Here is a 20,071-nt window from a genome sequence, read left to right on the forward strand (position 1 = left end):
TTCTCTTTTTAAGCTATTTGATATAACTAAAATTTTTATTTCTGGCAAGCATTAAAAAAATCTGGTTAGAGAGGTTTGCAATATCCTTGGTTTCTCTATTTACTACAGATTCTAAATGTCAAAGCTAACATTTTCACTTATTTCTAAAGCCAAATACTCAATTAAAAAACTCAGTGTCCTGAAGAAGACTGTGAAACATTCTTATAGATCCTCTGTTTCACAGAGCCCTGTCATCTCCTGAAGTGCCATGGAGTTCTCTTCTTAGGAAAACTTGTAATTTTTGTCTTTGGATTACCCTTTCAAGGACAATATTTGTATTGCAAGACAGATAAGGTGATTGTCCCTTTTCTAATGAAGATATGTAAGCATAATGTGATCGCTTCCTCACCTACATGCATGGTTTTAGTTTGCCTTCCTCATATTTATCATGTTGTTAATAGGGCTCAATTTTTAAAATAATTTTCTCACATTCCCCACTTTTACTTTAATAGGAATTTTGCATGAGCCAGCAAAGGAAAACCTTTATATGAGGAAAACTTTTAGCTCAAAACCAATAAAGGAAGCCTAGAGTAAGGAATATAAAAATGTTCTTTTTAAGAAATATTACCAAGAAAGGAGCACAAGGTTCTATGAACTATTAAGACTATTTTATGTGCTTAGCAAAAATAGAAGAAATTAAGATATTTGCAATAAAATTTTCTTGCAGTCACATTGCTTTTGAAAATACAATAAAGTGATCAAATTGACAAAAATCATGTCACCCTTCACAATGAGAGCCTACCTGTGAGTTCAGAGATGAGACATTGGAAGCAACTCTACTAAGCTGGTGAAATTTCAACAGAGTGAAGTAGGTTAATTGAGCTTAGAAGATAACTTAGCCATGAATTTTAATGACTTGAAACTAGTGTGCTTCTGTTGAGAAATGCAGTTGCTTGTGTCTATAGAGAAAAAAACTATTTCCATCTAGGTGACAAGAGGTAAAGAATGTTTTAACTACCTGGGAAATTCACTTTATTTAAGTAAATAATCTAAGCAGTGTTTCCAAAACAGAAAGTTGAGATCTGTTTTATAGGCTGTTGTGTATTACAATTATAATACATTTTACTTGGCAATAAAACTTTCTGTAGTTATTGTGCCACAGATGAATGATTTTAAACAATAATGATGTAATTAATCTTGAGCTTTGTGATGTTTTGATAGTCATGATTATGTACACATGCTTTTCATCCACTTAGTCCATGTCTTTCTGCACTGTATTAGCTTATACAGAATGTGAGACAATAGATAAAATGGTGTGGTGTATTTGTATCAATTCTTGTAAACTAAAATTTACCTTCAGACCATCAAGTCATACTTCCAGCTACCAAAAAAGAGAAAAAGAACAACTAAGACACAAAAACCTTTCTAGAGGACATTGGCATTTGTGACTTTTTTCAAAACGAAGCTTTTGTATCTAACTTTCCCATCAGCATGCACAGCAAAATAAAGTCTGATCTGTTGAACTGCATATGGAGAAACCATACTACTTGACACATTGTTCTGTGCAGCAAGCAGCTCCAGCATGAATGGGCAGGAGAGAAGTCTGGACAGTGCAGGACTGTAGCTTTTGCAAGGTCATCTTCTCCTGACTCAACCTTTAAGAATACGATTTAAAAGCTTTCTGACTTTCTTCAGAAAATGGCCTTTGGCAGGATTAAACTGTGTTGCTGCCAGTCCAGCTCAATACCGAGCATGTTAATGAGGTGTCTTGGCCTTTTTATTAATTCTACAAGCAGGGTAGTCCATTCAGCAGTGACTGAGAAAGTTTAATCAAATAATCTCATTGTTCCAAATTTATCACCGCAATAAAAGAATCTACTAAGGAAATACAAGATGAAAGAACTCATTTTTAATGCTATATCATTTTCCACTAAGAAGCAGTGCAGGCTTGAGGCTCACAGCAGTGCTAATGTCTGCCTCTCTGTGGGTATGTAGTGTATAGGGGTGTTGCAATCTGCAGGAGCGACCTGCATAGCAAATTGTCTGCCCTGGTTCTTACTGTTGCTCTCACTAACAATTTATACTCTTAACAGATTTACCTTTTCTAATGAATTCTTTTGATTTCAAGACATCTGGAAAAAAAAGCGTAGTGAGATACAGTCTTTATCCATGACATGATGAAATATATTCATTGCAGGTGACAAAAAGTGAAGAAATTTTGCATATTGTGAGAAGTGAGGTCTCAGTTGGTGTAACAGAAATGTTACAGTAACTTCCAAAATTAATTCCAGCTCTGGAAAAATAAGTATTGTTAACTTACAAATAGGACTTAAAATGCATACATGGAAGTAAGCGGCTTTGCCCCACAGTTTGGAACCATTTGGCAAAAGCGTAATGCTTTTTTGATCTTCTATGCTTCCAGATCAAAAATTCAGCTGTGGGTTTTTTAATGTTTTAGACACATGTGCATCTTCAAACAGCTGTCATTAATTTTATACAGTAAAAATTGCCTGTCAAATCAGTTTCCAAGTGTTCCTTTCTCTTCAGAAAACTCTCCTGCTAAGAAACCTGTGCAGTCAAGGCTAGTGACACATTTTTTTGCATCAAAAAAATTCAACTTTAAAAACACCTTCAAAACTAGAAAACAACCCATAAGTTTACCTGAAGGGTAAAAATTATCAGGTTTTGCTTGTGGCTAGCACAGCTTCCAGATAAACAACTTTAAACATAACATGAATATCGTGCTCTAGCTTGCTAAAGCAACTTCCTTCCCTGAGCACAAATCCAATAAAAGTTTTCTTTCATGTTCTTTCTAGAGTCCTTAACTCTCTTTTCTATATCTTTCCCCCTCTTCCTCATTCCCTGGTTGTTTGGCTCACTTCTCAGCAAACTTGTGGGACAAGGGCGAACTAGGAGTCATGCACAGCCAAATACAGAAAAGTGGCAGTGCCAGTATCTAGCCTTTCCTAAATCTTAATGGGTTTTGCAGCCCATTATTTCTAGCACAAATAACGTGAACGGTGGAACATGAAGGGATATCAAGGCTATACAGCATACCAATGGACTTTGAGATTGAACTTCTGGCATTTCTCAAGATATGGTTTATTGAAGAGGTCTGTTCTGAATTCTCTCATTAACACTTCCTACAGTCCTTTTGGGGCTCTTGGGAAGGAAATGTTACTATTTTTCTGCTCTTTGCATTTTGGTTTTTGATTTGAAATGGGAAGAGAGGCATTGGCAGAGCTCGTGCACCACTAAGACATGATGAGTTGTCCTAATTTTTTTTTCTGTACCTCTCATCTAACAATGGATATCAAAACAAAAAATAGGTCTATTTTCCATTCCAAATATAAAGGACTTCTATTTTCCACTGTGTCTGTCAAAGAAAGCAAGCGAACAGTTTATATTCAACCACTTCAAAGTAGCAGATTAAAATCAGCTTTCTATAAAGCAGCATACCTCCCAGGAACTGGGACACTAACTCTGTATGGCCCTTACTAACTATAACAGGCAGCTACATTGTGATTTCCAGAGCTTTCCAGTTGCTTTCAGTAAGGTCATGACAAAAATTCTGATGCTTATTTGGTTTTGCCATGCATTGCAGCAGGATCAGAGCAATGCGAGAGCTCATGTGAAAAATTTGTTCCCACTTGTCTTAAATTTGTCTGACTGCTCTCTCAAGCACAGTGTTGGTTTCTCTACTTGGGAGAACAAGGGTGATTCTGACTGTGACTTTTGCTTCTCATTCAGTCTTCATTTGGCCATTCTCTGCCTGTTGTATCAGTTTTTCTTGGTTCTCTGCGTTTATTTCAAACATTTCAAGATGGTATTAAGTATTTAAAAGCATGAATGCAAGCAAATATCTAGGATGGACTAGACAGTTTTTGCTTTTTTTTTGCTTTTTTCTTTCTTGCTTTTTATTTTTTTGTTGCTGGTTCAAAATATTTTGTATGTGAAATTAATTAGGCTCAAAGTTGCATTCCTATTCAATCTGAATATGCTATAAATAGTCCCATGGATAGAGTTGGAGTCGTTTGGGTTATGCAGCAGCATTATATTCATGTGCATGTGAAATTTGACCCCAGCTGGAGAAAATAAATGGCTTTGCCATATAGCATTTCCATATATTATATAGGACTTTTATCACGTATATTGTATTTCTGTCCAACACCCAAATACCCTTGGGGCAGGAACATCTGATTAATGGCTTGGGCTTATACCTTCAGTGCTAAACATAAAAATACTAAGAAGCAGAAGTATGCATCAAATGCGGAATTTGTAGTGAGAAGGGGACTTGCTTAAGTCTTTCCTTGCTTAAGGAGGGAGCTAAGTTGTCTTCTAAAGACTCAGGTACTCAGGATTATTTTTATGAACTAGGAAAAAAGGAACACATCAGCTTCATGCTGGTGTTTATGCACCATTAGTGATTGTTTTGTTGCCCAATGAAACATTGTTGCTATCTTAGTCTAGTATGTCACAGAATCTTTTAAATGTAAAACACTTATCTTTGGGTGGAGTATGGGAGAAATAAAAAAAAATGAACTTACCTTTCTCATGAAATGAGTAGTATTTTGATAAATTCAAACTTCCATCCCAGAGAATCTTCTGGCAAGCTAGTATTGATGGGAGGTGGAAATAAATACTGTTTAAATTATATTTTTCTTTGATACAGTGTCACACTGTAGACAACATAATGCTAATATATCTTAATGGCTGTGCCTTTTAAGAGCTGAATATCAGTCAAGCATATAATTTCATGTACTCTGGAAAAACATAAAAAGGAGTATCTAACAGGACAGAATAAGGCACCACACTCTAGAATAATTACTTATTGTTCCCTTGCTATAGAGGGCTGCCTTTTAAAAAATATACTTTCCTAACCCTTCTGTGTTTAAATGATTGCAGGTATTTTACTAAAGTAATAAACTCTCACGAGTAAGAGGTTCAGAAAAGCTGTTATTAGTGGCTCCAGCTTGGTGATGCATACCATTTTGCCCACTATTCCTGAAGTAGGTATATTCTGTTTAGCAAATTTTTTTTCTTACACTTTGCAGAATTGCAGAATTTAGAATACTAAAATATTTTCTTCTCCGTTTATTCAAAATCTTAAACAGCTCCATAAATCTACAAATTCCAAGTCATGTGGAATCCCATACTTTATGCTTTAATGTCCAATGCCATATTGTAACATTTCAGTTTTAGCTACAATTCTTGAACATAATTAAAATAATATACATGAGAATTTTTACTTGCATGCCTCCAGCAACTACTATTTTAAAAGAAGAAACATCACTTACAGTAAGGTTTTGTAAGGTCCTAAAAGGTAGCTGTTGGTAGATGTTCCTGTTGCATCTTACTACAATTTTGAAATGTCATCTTTATTAAATGCTTTACTGAACTTCAAGATGTTCACTCCCATGCATTTTTTTCCTCTCTCGCAAGATGCATGCTCACTTCAAGTTTGTCAGCACTGCCACCCAAACTGTCCAAAGTCACTTGTGTGCACGAGAGGAGAAACACCCATCCGTCATTTCATTTACACCTTGGAATGACAGCAGCTGGGGAGGAATAAAACAGCTGAAAAAAAAAATTATTGGATAGAAGAATAAGATGGTTCTGGCATATTAAAGTGGATATGTGTGTAATAGGGTCTCTGACTTCTACAGCTACTTGCTGGTGCTATAGAAGATGGGCAGCTAAACACATCAGTGATGGAGGCAAAATTTCCAGCATGGCTGAACCAGCCTCTGCAAGTTTGCACCAGCCCATGCCAAGAGGCAGGTGTGCACTCAGCAGGTGTCAGTCACTATTGGCAGGTTAACACTGTTTGGATTGCTTCATTATTGGAACCTTTGCTGGCTCTGAGACTGTATGTTATTTCTGGACCTATGATCATGGAGGAATTTTACACTAGATACATACAGTATTACAGGAAATTCTCAGAATAAATCCTATCCTTGTACACCACTTAGAGCCAGAGAGAGTGTGGACTGTGCATACCGAACGATGCTGGTCTGGAGATAGCCTTTGGAGGCCTGACTGAAATGATTAATCCCATTCATGCCTGTCATCACTATTCCTGCCCTAAACGCCCTAAAGAGACTTAAATCAAGACAGTGATCAGTATCCTTAGATTTAGTGAGCATTGTGTTTTTATCCCCTCATCTTAACCAAGTCATCCTTCTGCATTGATTTGTGTGCCCTGCAAGGGGTTTTGTCATTACCGGCAGCCAGCATCAAACAGCTGCACAATTACCCTCTGTTTGCACTGCTAGACCACTGCTGTCCACCTGTAGTGGATTTTGGAACTGGCTTCCTCAGCAGCAAACATTTTTCCCCTTCACAGGCTCAAAATCAGGGTTGGAGAGGAAATGAAATAAAGCTAGTGCTTTATTCAATACATGTGTATTTAAAATGATAATTAGTTTGACTTTTGTCTGCTGGATTTTTTTTTATTTTCCCTTTCTGATAATGGTGCAGTGATGCTGTAATGTTCCCTTCAGTGACAATGAAAGGTTGCATTCAACTGATCTGGCTCATTTCCACACTTGATACCTCTCTGGTTTAATGGTTCGGGTAAACTGAGCTAGTGCAGCGCTGAAAGGTAATGACAACCTTTTCTCCTTGGACTTGATTTTTTCCCCCCTAAATATATATGGGAACATATATACAAAGCACTCTACGACTTCAACTATCTATATTTCTAGGTGATTAAACTGTCCAAGAATCTATCAGATTTTAATCTTGTCTGTGAATGAATTCTGTATATAAGGCAACATCTGTGCTCACATGTTCATTAAAGCTTATCTGCATGTTTTCCACCTAAGTTAGGTGGTATGTTTGAAGAAAAATGAAAATAAAAGTAAAGGCGAGTCGATAGAAGGCTGTGTGGCTCTGGCGCTGGCTCGCAGCCCTTACGGGGGTAACCAGGTGGGTGCCCTCGCCAGATGGGCTCCACGGTCACTTCAGAGCCGGCCGTGCTCGGGCTGTCCGGCCCTCCCGTGCCGTTCCGAGCTTGTCCGCACCGGACAGAGGTGGGAAAAGCTTCCCTCCTCGGCCAGGCGGCCGCGCCCAGGAGGTGAGGCAGCCCGAGCGGGATGAGGCAGCCCGAGCAGGGTGAGGCAGCCCGAGCAGGGTGAGGCAGCCCGAGCGGGGTGAGGCAGCCCGAGCGGGGTGAGGCAGCCCGAGCGGGGTGAGGCGGCCCCGCCCAAGGGCAGCTTGTGGCGCCGGCGGGCCCGGGGGCTCCCCCTGCCGGCAGCCGGCGGGAGCGCGCGGGGTGGGGGGCGCGGAGCGCGCCCTGCCCTGCCCGGCCCCCGCCGCCCGGCGCTCCGGCGCTCGGCGCTCCGCAGGCGGCAGCGGCTCGCAGGCGGCAGCGCTGGCCCGCCCGTCTCCGTCCCTCCATCCCTGCGCGCCTCTCTCTCTGCCCGCCTCTCCCGCCGGGGCCGGGGCCGGGGCCAGCGCCAGCCCGGGGACCCTCTGCCACGGGGGCGCCGCCTCCCCTGCTCGCTCCTTTCCTTCCTTTTCGCCTCTTACCCGGCCGGTGAGAGCCGCCGGCTCGCCCCGCCGGGAAGCCTGGGCGCCCCCCAGCCATCGCTGCTGCTCCCCATGGGGATCCGGGAGTTCCCCAACGGCTCCGCGCGGGGCAAAGCCGCCACGCTGTGAGTACCCGCGGGGCCGGGCGGGCGGGCGGGGAGACGGGGACACCCCACACCGCTCCACCTCACCTCACCTCACCCTGGCCGGCGCCGCCCGCTCCCGGGGGTCGCTCCGGCGGAGGGCGGCGAGGAAAGTTGCGGGGGCCGCGGGCCCGGGCCGGCTCCCCTGCCGGTGAGCGTCCCGCCGCCCGCCGCCAACTTCGCCCGGGGCCGGCGGAGGGCGGCGACGCCGGCAGCGCGGCCCCGGGCTGACGCTCCTCTCCCGACCCGCAGCGGCATGCGGCGCTCCCCCGATGTCAGCCCCCGGCGGCTGTCCGACATCAGCCCGCAGCTGCGGCAGCTCAAGTACCTGGTGGTGGACGAGGCCATAAAAGAGGACTTGAAGTGGTCCCGCTCCGTGGAAGACCTCACCAGCGCATCCGTGGGGCTCACCTCCATCGAGGAGCGCATCCTGCGCATCACCGGCTACTACGGCTACCAGCCCTGGGCAGCCAGCTACAAACGTGAGTCCCCGGCACGGACGGGCGTGGGGGGCTGCCAGGACGGGGGGAGCGGGTGCAGCCCGGAACCGGCTGGGGGATGTGGGTTCCAGGGGCCGATCGCTTTACCGCCGGAGCAAACCTCGGTCCGTGGAAGGAAGTGCTCTCACTCTCGACGAAGAATTCTATACCCGTGTTGCCTTAGTCCTTCGGCAGTGGCTGGTTCACGAGAGCGTGGTGCTAAGAATGATGACAGCTAAATTCTGCTAAGAAAATAGGTCAAATATTTGTCTTCATGTTGCAGGCACGCTTAGCGACGGTGATTACCGCGGGTTGACAGCTGTGTAAAAGCTCACGCACATACCATTTCCACAAGTAACACTTTATCAGTGCGTGTTTCCGTTGTTTTAGGAGTCTGTCAAATTTTCACAGCACTTGAGCTGAATAATCTGTCTTTTCCTATGTCGAGTGGAACTGCTTCTTCCGTATGCATACACTTGAGAAAGAAACTTCAAATGATAACGATATGAAGAGAGGTGTAGCTGTATTCCTTCCATCCTACATGATGTACAAAGAAAGCATTACCTCGGGTCTTTGTAATATATCAACTAGTATTTTTGTGTGTAACGCCCTATTGCTTGTCCATCTTTCATCATGTGTATGTCAATTGTATGCATTAAAAAGTTCTAGAGTAGTTTACCAATTAATTGAAGTCGTAACATTATTTTGGTTGTCTTAAGATCGTTTGTAACATCGTAGGTTTTTTTTTTTTTTGATAAAAGGATTCTGCTGCAACAGAGATCGTTGCTTTGCTAGAAACACTGGCTCTGATAAAGTGGTTGTTTTCATATTGTACTTCCCTAAGTATTAAGTACAAATGTTCTGAAATATTTACTACTGGATTATCTATTTGGCAGTGTGCTTAATAATGGAATAGAATGAAACAAGAATGCATGGCACACAGTACTACTTCGGTTTTTCTCTAAGGGAGAGTTGCTCCTCATTGCTCCTCATTGCCTGAAAATAGAACTTTACTGTTAAATATTCTAATACTCTTCTGTAAGAGCCTTTAAAATTTTTTTTCTTTGATTACAATTTTGACAGAAATATCAGATATTTGCCACTTTACTTACTAGGAGTATGATATTTCTGAAAGAGCAATTCCAGTGCCTGGATCCGGGCTGTTCTTGAGAGTAAGGCTTATTCAGGCCAGTTTTAAGGATCAGATCATATGTGGATGCCAGACTGAGTTGGATGTTAATGGTTCTATCTGGCAGAGTGACTAATAGTCTAGCTGAAGTCACACTGAGCTGCTATGGCTGAACCTTCTGAAATAATAAAGGTCATGCTGGCTCCTCAATTATAACCTATTCGATGAAATTTATAACTGTCTGAAAAAGTTAATAGCAAGCCTAAGCCTGCTATTCTAGTAATATTTTCTCTCCTAATTTGATCTGAATAACAAAATTACATACTTGAGTTATAATGGTGGGGAATAAAAATACAAAGTGTCTGAGTTTCATAAATGTGTGTCTAAAAATAATAGGTTATGTGAATTTGTTGCCAATTTAAAATCTGAGTTACTGGGAACATAGAAGGGCACGTAGAAAAGATAGATCTCTACAGCATGGTTTAAGGAGAGCCATGTTGATCTGCATCAGCTGAATAGGGTATATCATCTAAAGTGGGAAGACAACTTTGTCACAGCCACTTTGAAACATCTTTGAATACTCCTTCAAGTTGGGCTGATGTCTAATTTTGGGATATGGACTTTCCTTGTGACTTTGCAGTTAAAAAACATTTTTGGCTCAAGTACTGCGAACAAATGACTTTTTAAAGCTCAAATTGCAACCTGGGTACTTTTTGTCATCTTATTTTGCATCCTTGTAGAAATTTGGATTGTAATTATGATTTTAATTATGGGCTGCATTAATAATGAACCTGCTTTGCAGAAAATAATTCCATAATATGGCCTGATCTAGATTTATTTAGTCTATGTCTCTTGGTGATATTCTTTTTATTGTAACTAAATTGCCTATAGGGCCAGATCTACATCTTTTGCACTGGAATGTATTCCTTTTGCATATTATTTAGAATGTTTATATATATATATAGATGTATGTATGGATATATAAAATCGTTTGAGAGATTCAGAAATCTTTTGTTTATTTGGTTGTTTCTGTTTTAGCAAAACTCCATTAGGGAAACTACCACTAATAACCTGAGATAATGTTACTATGACCCCTAAACATACTTGGAGAACAATTTGAAACATACCAGGATGCCACAAGGTTATGTAGCACCTCCAGTATTTAATATTCTTATAAATTAGTTGGAAAGAGAGGAGGAAGAAGTGAAAATATGCTAAAGACACAAACTGGTCTGGATTGGACAGAATGAGAAAGGACTCGTAAGAATTCCCTAGGCAGTCCTGTCCTAGCCAGGTGACTTGCTGAAATGTCAATAAATGTCATTCAGTTATCACAAACAGAAGCCTCGCATTTCCTGAAAACGCTAAAATTACCTGCCAACTTTCACATTACATTGGCTGGTGATTTTGGGACTGTACACAGCTCAGGGAAGACCTCTGCTGTTTGACTGCACTTGCAAACCAGATTTTAGGAACTGGAATAATGTAATGTAGTTCCTGTGTGTTAGGATGCCTTCAGCAAATTTAGTGAAATACTGTAATTATGATTGTCTGCTCTCAAAGAATATTACAGGAGGCTCTGAGATGAGCAAGGAGAAAGAGTACAGGCAATCTGTCATGATCAAGAGCTTTTGCTGTTACCTTAAAGAGGTTGAAACAAAAGTATTGGAAAGTACTGGAACATGTTGCTTAGGCAGGTAGAGAGTTTTTCTTCTTACTGTGTTATAAGAGGAAAAATGTTAGGCAAAGAAGCTGAAAAGCCATAAATTAAAGTCTGATAGAAAAAGAAATAATATTGAAGAAAACATGTAATTTATTCTTGAGATGAAGATTTCAAGGGATTGTAATAGCAGTGACAAGATCTAGACTTGTGATAAAATGGGAAACATATTGGAGAGAATATTAAACTTCATTATCCAGAATTTGAATTAGCCCCTTCTCTGGCTGTGAGGAGATTTTTCTTGAGGGTTTCTTGTGCTTCCCTCCCATAGTATCTGCCAGCCTTTAGAATGAGAATAGGAGTGTACCCTGATCTAATCTGGTAGTTATTTTTCTGAATTCTTTGATTTCCAGGGTAACTAATTATGTGGTTAACTGCTCTCCAGTCTAAATCAAATATTCATATGTGTCCCGTGGGGAATATTTTGCAGAATGTGATTTGATTTTTCAAATATAAAGGCAGAGGGAAGATGCAGTCAGATTGTAGAATCATACTCTTATGCAGCTAGAAATGTAACAGAGCTCGATATTTGTGAAATTCTCATTATCTGTAAGAGGTATGTTGACTTTTTTTTTTCTCTTTTAGTTAGAACATAGGGATCAAGGACTTTAATAAAAAAGTCCCCAAAACAACGCCATAAGATTTGCAGATCCCATTGATAGTCTTCTTGCTGTATGGAGATGAAGCTTTTGTTAGAGCTGTATTAGCACTGCCGTTCTCTTCCATGAAGGTTATGTGAATGCTCATGATTTCTGCCTCTGGAAGCCTGGGACTTCAGTTGAAGAGCAGAGGCAAGTTTGGAGGTGAACAGCCATATTTTAAGTTTCCGTTTTACAGCATTGTCAGTTGGAATATTTAGTTTTCTAAATATTTTTGAAGTGTAGTTCTCTAGGAGCTTTTCTACACTTGAGAAATAGAGGTGTCACAAAACTCTTGGACTGTCCTTGTGGTCATTATGGAAGACTTGTCTATTTTAATGATTGTAGCAATTGGCAGGGTGCTTGTTTCCACAGGAAATGTTCACAGCTATCACCTTTGCCAAACCTTCGTTTTTCTCCAACTAGGTCTGTTTTCTGGTGATTCAATATCACAGTGTGTCATTATGTGATTAGTATTTTAAATGCATTCACGTGGGCTTGAGCCAGCTATCCCTGTTTTGCAATCTTCTTCCTACAGATCACCTGCTTCTACTCCTTGTTTAAGATTAGGGTCTTTCTTTTAAAGCAGTATATCCTTAGCATGTGTTCATAAATAAACTTGTTATGGACAAATCAGGATTTTATGGGCCTTGGCCTCCCTCTTTTATTCACTTATATTCTTTGTGTGCTTACAGACGTTTCCCTGCCTGCAGAAAGAAAGTTAAGAGAATGGTATGTAGTTTTAATTCCTCTTAGTTCTGTTTATTAGGAATTGACCACTGTCTGTGGATCGTGGCTTGTGAATGTACATTTCTCTGAGACTTCGAACTTGTGAATAATTCCGGGTTGTCCCAGTGATAACTTTTAAGAGACTTGATGTTCAGGTGAAAGGGGAAGATTGTGTCCACTAAATGAAGTTCTCTGGCTTTGCTTCTCCCTACTACTTTAAATGTAAATTTTTATATTTTAATGTTTCTTCATAGTTATTTCAGCAATAACAAAATAAACCATATAATTTTAATGCACATAATTTCAACACAGTACTCATCCAGTGTGTAGCACATTAGGTCTTGACCCGAATGTGAAATTTGAGTGCTGTCACCAGTATCAGTAACATAGTGGGACACATTGGCTGAATACCCTGAAGATTGCTCAAAAAGCATAATTATCTGAGTATGCCAATCACAGAATTATACCATAGAATGATTTGGGTAAGCAGGGACCTTAAAAGTCTTCTAGTTTAAACCTCCCCTGCCATAAGCAGGGACACATTCACTGGAACAGCTGGCTCAAATCCTCATCCAGGTTGGCGTTGAACACTTCCAGAGACTCCTAACTCCTCTGGGCAAACTGTTCCCAGTTATAGACTTTGTCAGCCTTTCAAGGTAAGAGTTTAGTGCTGGTTTTAGCTAATTAAATGTATAAGCACTGTACTCTTATAAATATTAGAGTATCAGTTATACAGCTAAAGACCAGTGTTTCCAACTGATCCCCAGTGCTCCTCCTTGTGATTTTCTTTTCATGTGCCACTGAATGCTGAAATTTCACAGTTGCTAAGAGCAAATCCAGTGAGGATATGAATCAAAAGAAATTTGTGCAAATATGATTTTCAAGTATTTGCATCTGAGGGAGAATTTAACTTACTTTTTGAGGTGATGTACTCCAGAAGTTCAAAGACATAAGTTGAAGACTTTGATTTTCTCTGGGGAAAGCCATTTTCAGGCCAATTGTAAGCAATTAATTTAAACTGATTGCTTATTTTCCATTGCATAAATACTGGCTGTAGTAAGTTTATAACTAATGCAAGACTTCGTAGTATTGTTCATATTGCTGTTTCTGAGGTCAAATTATTATGTGAGAATCTTGCTTTTCAGGTGAAAACGTGGAGTAATCTCTAAGTGTCTTGCTTGGTGCAGCTATCCAAGTTTCTCTTCCCAGGGTCAATCTCTAGGTCAACAGCCCTTCTACAACACCCAATCTGTACGTCAGCACTGAAGCTTAGGAGATGAATAAAAATATATGCTTTATATTTTTTCTTTTTTTAATAAAGGCTTGTGGTTTCTAAGGCCTGATTTATTTTTTAATCAATGCTCTTCAACTCTTCATTGTCAGTACTAACATCAGTAATTTTTATGCTACCAAGAAAACCCGAGAAAGCACAGGAACACCTACAGGCGAAAGAAAGCAATGGTGATGAATTGCATTGCAGATTTAAAAGTACTGTACCATTGTTTCGAATGTCAGTTGCAGTTATCTGCTGCAGGCTAAACCTACATGTGGTGATACATGAACCAGAGATATTCCTGACTTATGTCCACGTGACAGCTCACACAAAAACTTCTTGGGCAGTTTCCTCATTACGTAGTGGTCACTGTGACTCAGAAGAGCTGTCCCCAGAAACAGTGTCTTTAAGTATTTCAGAGACCTAATCACAAGTCTGTTTGCATCCCAGATACTACAACATATGTTTCCCTTTTGAAAGGGAATCCATTGGCTCTCTGGGTGGTCTTGCAACTGAGAATGAGCACAAGCTGGCCACCTGAGACAGGCCAGAGCAGTGCAGGTGCTGAATACTGAGTAGCTGCAAAGATACCAGGTGAATATTTGAAGAAAAAGCCTTTCAGAATCATCTTTTTCAAGACAATTCCAATAGAGACGAAATATGGGGTTTCTTAGGCTTTTGAAAATTGGTAAGACTATTTTTGCCAGTACTAAGTAGAAAACTGGTTCCTGTTACAATATAGAGCTTAATTAATCACAAACTTTAAGTTTTAAATTTCTTACTGGCAAGCCAAGCAAATTCTCATTTAAACTGGTTTGCTAAACATTTTTGATTGTTTAATAAATATTTAGTAAGTGATAAATGTTTAGTGAATATTTAGTAACCTCTTTACTTCACAGTTTTAATTGTGTAGAGTTAAGGAACCACCACTTTTAACTAGGTAGATGAATAAATATTTTGTGTTTTGTATCTAGTTTTCATAGTGAAAAAACTAAAAATTACTGCCTGCAAAACGGGCCATCTTTTTTTGTTTGTTTGCTGTTTAAACAAATTAATTCACTGCTTTCAGCTTTTTTCAGTGCAGCTTTAATTACATGTCATCTTCAGCCATTTATGCAAAACAGTTCATGGGACAGCAATTAAGAGTCTGTTGATTTCCAGCATTCATTTTATACCCTTAATAAATGTTATCATTGAATGCTGCTGTGTTAGAACACACCACTGAAGTCTCCACTGTGGAAAGCCTACTGCTAAACCTAGCAGAACATCTTTGCTATGTCAGGACCCACATTAACAGTTTTGAAGAGTGTTACTTGGCATTTGAGAACCCTTCCATTGGAAAACTGCCTTTTTTTTTTTTTAATAGAAATGTGAACATGTTTGCTAATCAATAATAATGGATTGTTGCTAAAACCACATACTACTATGAATTGATATGGAATAATGACAGAATAAGTTAATTTTGAAAAAATAATTTGGAAACTCAAGAATTATGAACAACTACCTATTTTTGGAACTACTTTTGTTTCAGACCCTACCTCAGGGTAAATTTCTGTAATGGTTCTAGAGTGCACTATGTGATAGATATTTGCAACTTTAAATAATGATTTCTTTAATAGAAACAATTCATTGCACAAGATAAAAGTATTGAAATCAGACTACAAAGCCTGTGTTGTCCTACCGTGATATCAGATACTGTTGAGTTACTAGAGTGTTGCTGAAGCACAAAGCCACAAAAGGACAAAAACCAGCAATGGTCTTTAGCTTAATAGCTAATTTTACTAGATTCTAGTTCATGTGAGGACTGTCTTCATGGTGGGTTTTCATGCCATAATCTCTCTTGCATATAATGAGGTGTTTGTGTTTCATGTTCCATGTGTAAATTGCTGATAATTTCTGCCATTTACTTGAGATGAAATAAGCCTCAAGAGAAAGAAAGAAAGAGATAGCAACCAGGTATAATGGCAGCTATCCCCTGCCAATGGCAGGGAGTTGGAATCATGTGATCCTTAAGGTCCCTTCCAACCTGCATTGTTCTATGGTTCTATAGAAAAGTTATGTAAAGGCCACTTTGGCCCTTTGGCAGGCTCCATCCATTGGAACATCTGTCCCTCTTGCTGTTTTGGAGGCTGAAGCCATAGACTTTCTGCTGTTGCTTGTGAATGATGACTATTCTGAGAACAGTAATAAAATGAGCACTTATGTTCATAGAAAATTATCTGCAGGTCATAGTTCCTACCTAGGCAATAGCTTGCCTTCATGTGGTACATCTTAGTGTAGAAACCACTTCCAAGTGTTTATGATCCCATTTGTCTTTGCTAGGCACATATTCTTTCATCCCTCAGCATATCATTGGAAGAAAAAAGATGCTGTGATTTTGTGGAAGACCATAGAGAAACATTTTCTCAATGAACCACTACATGAAGTATTCCTTAGACACAAGGGATGCAGCAGAGATGTCCCTGGTTTCATACTCTTCAGAATTTGAGAAGCTTGTTCTCCACTCAGTCATTGCCCCTTATAAAAAAGTGCATCTGAATGGTTCCAGACACTTATATTTTTCTCTGGAACCTGAGGGCCTAATAAGGTTCATTTTTTTACCAAATGTGCCATATTTTCTTTCCCCTCATTTTGTTTCCATGAGTATATCTGGCCAATATAGGAGTTGTGTTGTTTTCTGAGAAAAGCTCTTCCAGCAGTGCTGGAATTTAGAAATATATAACAATACATAAATATATAAATAAAACGTTTATTATTTTTATTATATTTTAATACAATATCTATAATTATTTTTTGTTATATATTAATAATATATTAAAATAGCATTAATTTTTCTAAACTTTAAGAAAATTTGAATATTTGAGCCTCTTCAGGATAAGGGAATGTAACTGGCTTCTAGTGAAATAATCGGGCCTTAATCTTGCAATTAAATTTTATTTTTGCTTTGCTGTAACTGGCCTCTGTCTAATAATTCATGAAAATTGCCTTTTATGTCTAAGGGAAGCAGCCAGATTTTCATTTTTGAACACTGGTGCAGAGTTCTATAGATCCCATTGCAATATAAATATTGTGGCAGAGCTGATCCAATAGTGACAACCCAAAGGGTTTTTTTCCCTTTACTCTTACATCAGAAATATCATAAATTTGGTGGTTTTCCTTGCTATCTCGTCACACCAGCTGAAGTACCAAAGCGGTGTGGAAATTGACCTGTTTGTTCACTGTCCAAGTAGAGCAGGCCAAGTCATTCCACCCTTAAGCTCACTGTTGTGCTGTTTGTAGCCCTGTGGCAGCCTGGGGGCTCTGCCTCATCCAGGATATCTTGCTTTGGCTTTGCCAGATCCATGCAGTATGAACAGAGCACAGGTTTGTGTTCAGGTGGGAAGTGAAGCAAGAACCTGTTCCTTCAGAGTTGATGAGCTTCTCTGAGGATGATGATGGTATGTTCATGGTCGTGTCCTGAAAGCCTGGAGTTGTCTTTCCTTTTCCAAACACTAACTGCTTTCCAGACAGTCTGGTTCATTGGGTGTTCAGTGGGTATTATCTGCTTACAAATTTTTGCCCTAGATGAAATATGCAGTGCCAGGATTAATATCAACAACCCAGTGTTTGCACTGTGAAACAGGAAATGCAACTTCATGGCTTTATGATTCTGTTGTCTCTCCTGCTCACTTTATGCAATGTTTTTTGGAAACTTTAAGACTGATTTAATTACACGCAGCCATTTATTTCGAACAAGAGAAGATAGTAATCATGTTTGCTTTTTCAGCTTAGATGCTAGCTACCACCTGTGGTGTTGGTTAGCACTTTCCATGGAATGGAAATTAATGACAGAAGCCATTGTTCCTTGTACTTTTGAAATGATTATTTGCTGAAATGATTTTTTGCTGTATAACATTTAGTCTTCTATTGGCCTTGTAACTTCTCAGTTGCAGGTCTTTCTTTGCTTCAGAAACAAGACATTTATAGTGTAAAGGAATATGTTTAGGTTTGATTACCAGAGGCTAATTAAAGAGAAGAAATTACAAAATAATGTAATGGTAGAAAAGGACAGTCAAGAAACAAACCCCTTAATGTCAGTGGAGCCATAGAAAATGTCTTTAATTAAGTGAAGAGATTCGATTACTTTCAAGTTGAACAAGAGTGAGAAAAGAGCAAAAAAGGTTAATTTTTTTTACTGATTTGGCTTCCTGACACTTCTATATCGTATGTTGTGACTAGAGGTCTCTGTTTTTCAGGACTTATATTCCACCTATTTCTTACATACATTGCAAGTGTACTCCATGGGCCTGAATTTAGGAGCTTGGATTTCATGCAATCTAGAAATTATGCCCAGACAAGGTGAATTCTGGTGCATTCAGGAGTTCAAAAATGATTTAAGCTTTTTCAATAGACATGGCAATGACAGATGGGTCTTGACTTGGAAATGAGCATAAGCCCACATTCAGTTATTATTGTAGATATAGCGTGGGACTCCTACATACAGCCACGTGAACTTTCTTCCAATATAGGGAAGTAAAGTCCTCTTTATCAGTCTGGGAAATTACATGAGCTGGCATGAAAACTAGGTTAACATGAAGGAATAAAGCTACTGTGTGCATGGCTTTAGGGATTTCAGGAGGATGTCTGACTCCTGCCTGGTTTCTCCATCTCGCCAGGTTATCTTGGGAGAATGTATGAAGAATGCACAAAGACACCTTAAATGACTGTCTTCCCATGGTTGTTTGCTTGTAAGACTTATGAAGATCCTCTTAGAGGGTGCAGTGTGGAATTGGATCTCTAGTTCCAGTTCATAAAATTACTTCAGTTTTTGGGAAGTATTATTTGATAAACAACTTATTTAATAAACAACTTCTGTATTTGCTTTTCTTGTTTCAAAGACAGCTTGCTTTACACTTGCTTTAACTTTACAGCTTAGTAATGTGTAGTTTAGTATCTGTAGGAAGTTCCTTGTCTTTGGTAAATAGTGATTTCAAGAGGTAGAGGTCTGTATATGTGTTCTGACTTCACCCAGGGCGAGAAGTGGTTTTGTGTTTAATAGCATTTCTCCAAATGGAAACAAATATGGGAGTAAATCATAGAAGCACGGCTAAGTAATTTCTTTGTAGAGTAATGCATGGACAAGAAACACGTCTTGTACTGAGAACAATACTTCATGCCTTCTGTGGCTGCTATGTGCATTGTAAAAACTGCATCTCACTAGAAATCATTCTGGCAAATAGTATTAGGTACTGTGTATTTATTTTTACAAAATTAAAAGATTTTTTGCATAGCTTCTTTATAGGAATCTTTGCTGTTTATTTTACTTTTAAAAGATACTCATATACCAGGCAGTGTTTTATCTCTTCATGTCAAATTCTTTTACACCCTACAATAACATTTCTCTAAAGGCACAATATCTCATAATGAAAATACACTGGAACTGGTACTGAAACTAGAATCTTTAGAATGTAAGTCTAAACTCTCTTATGACTCTCTAGGTAGGTTTTGTTTCACGATGATCTTACTGAACAAGGGAAACAGGGAAATGCATCTCCAGTACAGCACTTTTTAATGTATTATTTAGTTTTGCACTGATAATAATGAGAGAATTAAAAAAGCTTTTGGGATGAATCCCTGACTTCAACTAAACCCATGGTGCTTTCTCAGTAACTTCAGTCAAGCCAGGTTTCAGCTATCAGGCTCAAATCTTTGCCTTTTAAGCAGCCTTCCTGCTTTGTATGCTGAACATTTGTTCCTAAGGCAACTGCATCCAATTACACCTACCCATACATGGTCTTTATTATATGTTCCTGAGTACTACTGAGGAGCTTAATTTAAATTATAGAATAATTATTTCTTTTAATAGATGAGCAATTTAAAATTTCTTTACATTTGGTGTTTAGTTAGTACTTAATACCTTGTCCCAACATGAGTAGAAAGCATCTACAGGAATTGAGAAGAGGCCACTCTTTCTTCCCATTGCCTAGAAAACTGACTACCAGAGCCCAGGTGCTGAAAGGAGAATGAACATATATACAATTGTTTCCAGCTTTAAGTTAGGAGTAAAGGATTGAGACTTCTTACAAGGCATGGTATAGAAGCACCAGTATAGGAAAAAAAGTTCTCGAAGAGGTCTGTTGCCAACAGAAAATTTCATATTGCCCTAAGTTCAAACTCACATTTTTACTAAATAATAAAACATTGTTCATGTCTTTCCTCTTCAGATGTAGACAAACAATCTGCCTGTACTAGAGTGGGTGTTACTGAATGGGTCTGAGGCAGAAGCCTTTTAAAACAGTAAAAAAAAAGGCATTCTAGTTCATCATTTTTATAAGCAGCACTTTGGAAGTCAGTTAGTTTTTGACAGCCCTGGCTCAGTGAGGTAAGGGATAAGAACATATAAATGCAGAACTCCTTGCAAATGTAAGCCAAAGGATAGTGTGCATTGGGATGGAATTACAGTGTTCTT

At 39.4% G+C, this 20,071-nt stretch overlaps 1 protein-coding gene and 2 long non-coding RNA genes across 4 annotated transcripts in view; 2 read left to right on the forward strand and 1 right to left on the reverse strand.

The window, feature by feature from the left end:
* The window catches only part of LOC148224315 (uncharacterized), a 23,380-nt gene extending 14,408 nt beyond the window's left edge, over positions 1-8,972 (reverse strand). The window contains exons 1-2 of one of the 2 annotated variants that reach the window (XR_015802363.1): positions 7,984-8,972; positions 4,527-5,556 (exon numbers count right to left, since the gene is read on the reverse strand). This is a non-coding gene — a long non-coding RNA (uncharacterized LOC148224315). Of the gene's footprint in view, positions 1-4,526; positions 6,967-7,983 lie in introns of those variants that run through there. The other variant, XR_015802362.1, reaches the window with a different exon arrangement.
* The window catches only part of SLC35F3 (solute carrier family 35 member F3), a 163,068-nt gene continuing 150,566 nt past the window's right edge, over positions 7,570-20,071 (forward strand). Inside the window, exons 1-2 of the mRNA XM_014874955.2 lie at positions 7,570-7,637; positions 7,908-8,137. Of these exons, the coding sequence (XP_014730441.2) occupies positions 7,585-7,637; positions 7,908-8,137 (283 nt within the window). The 5' untranslated portion in view covers positions 7,570-7,584. The remainder of the gene's footprint in view (positions 7,638-7,907; positions 8,138-20,071) is intronic.
* LOC148224316 (uncharacterized) lies at positions 8,165-18,830 on the forward strand. Its single transcript, XR_015802365.1, has 3 exons — positions 8,165-11,539; positions 12,317-12,353; positions 13,496-18,830. It is a non-coding gene; the product is annotated as an uncharacterized LOC148224316 (long non-coding RNA).

The sequence above is a fragment of the Sturnus vulgaris genome, chromosome 3 (genome assembly GCF_052056855.1).
Source record: "Sturnus vulgaris isolate bStuVul1 chromosome 3, bStuVul1.hap1, whole genome shotgun sequence".
Lineage (NCBI taxonomy): Eukaryota > Metazoa > Chordata > Aves > Passeriformes > Sturnidae > Sturnus > Sturnus vulgaris.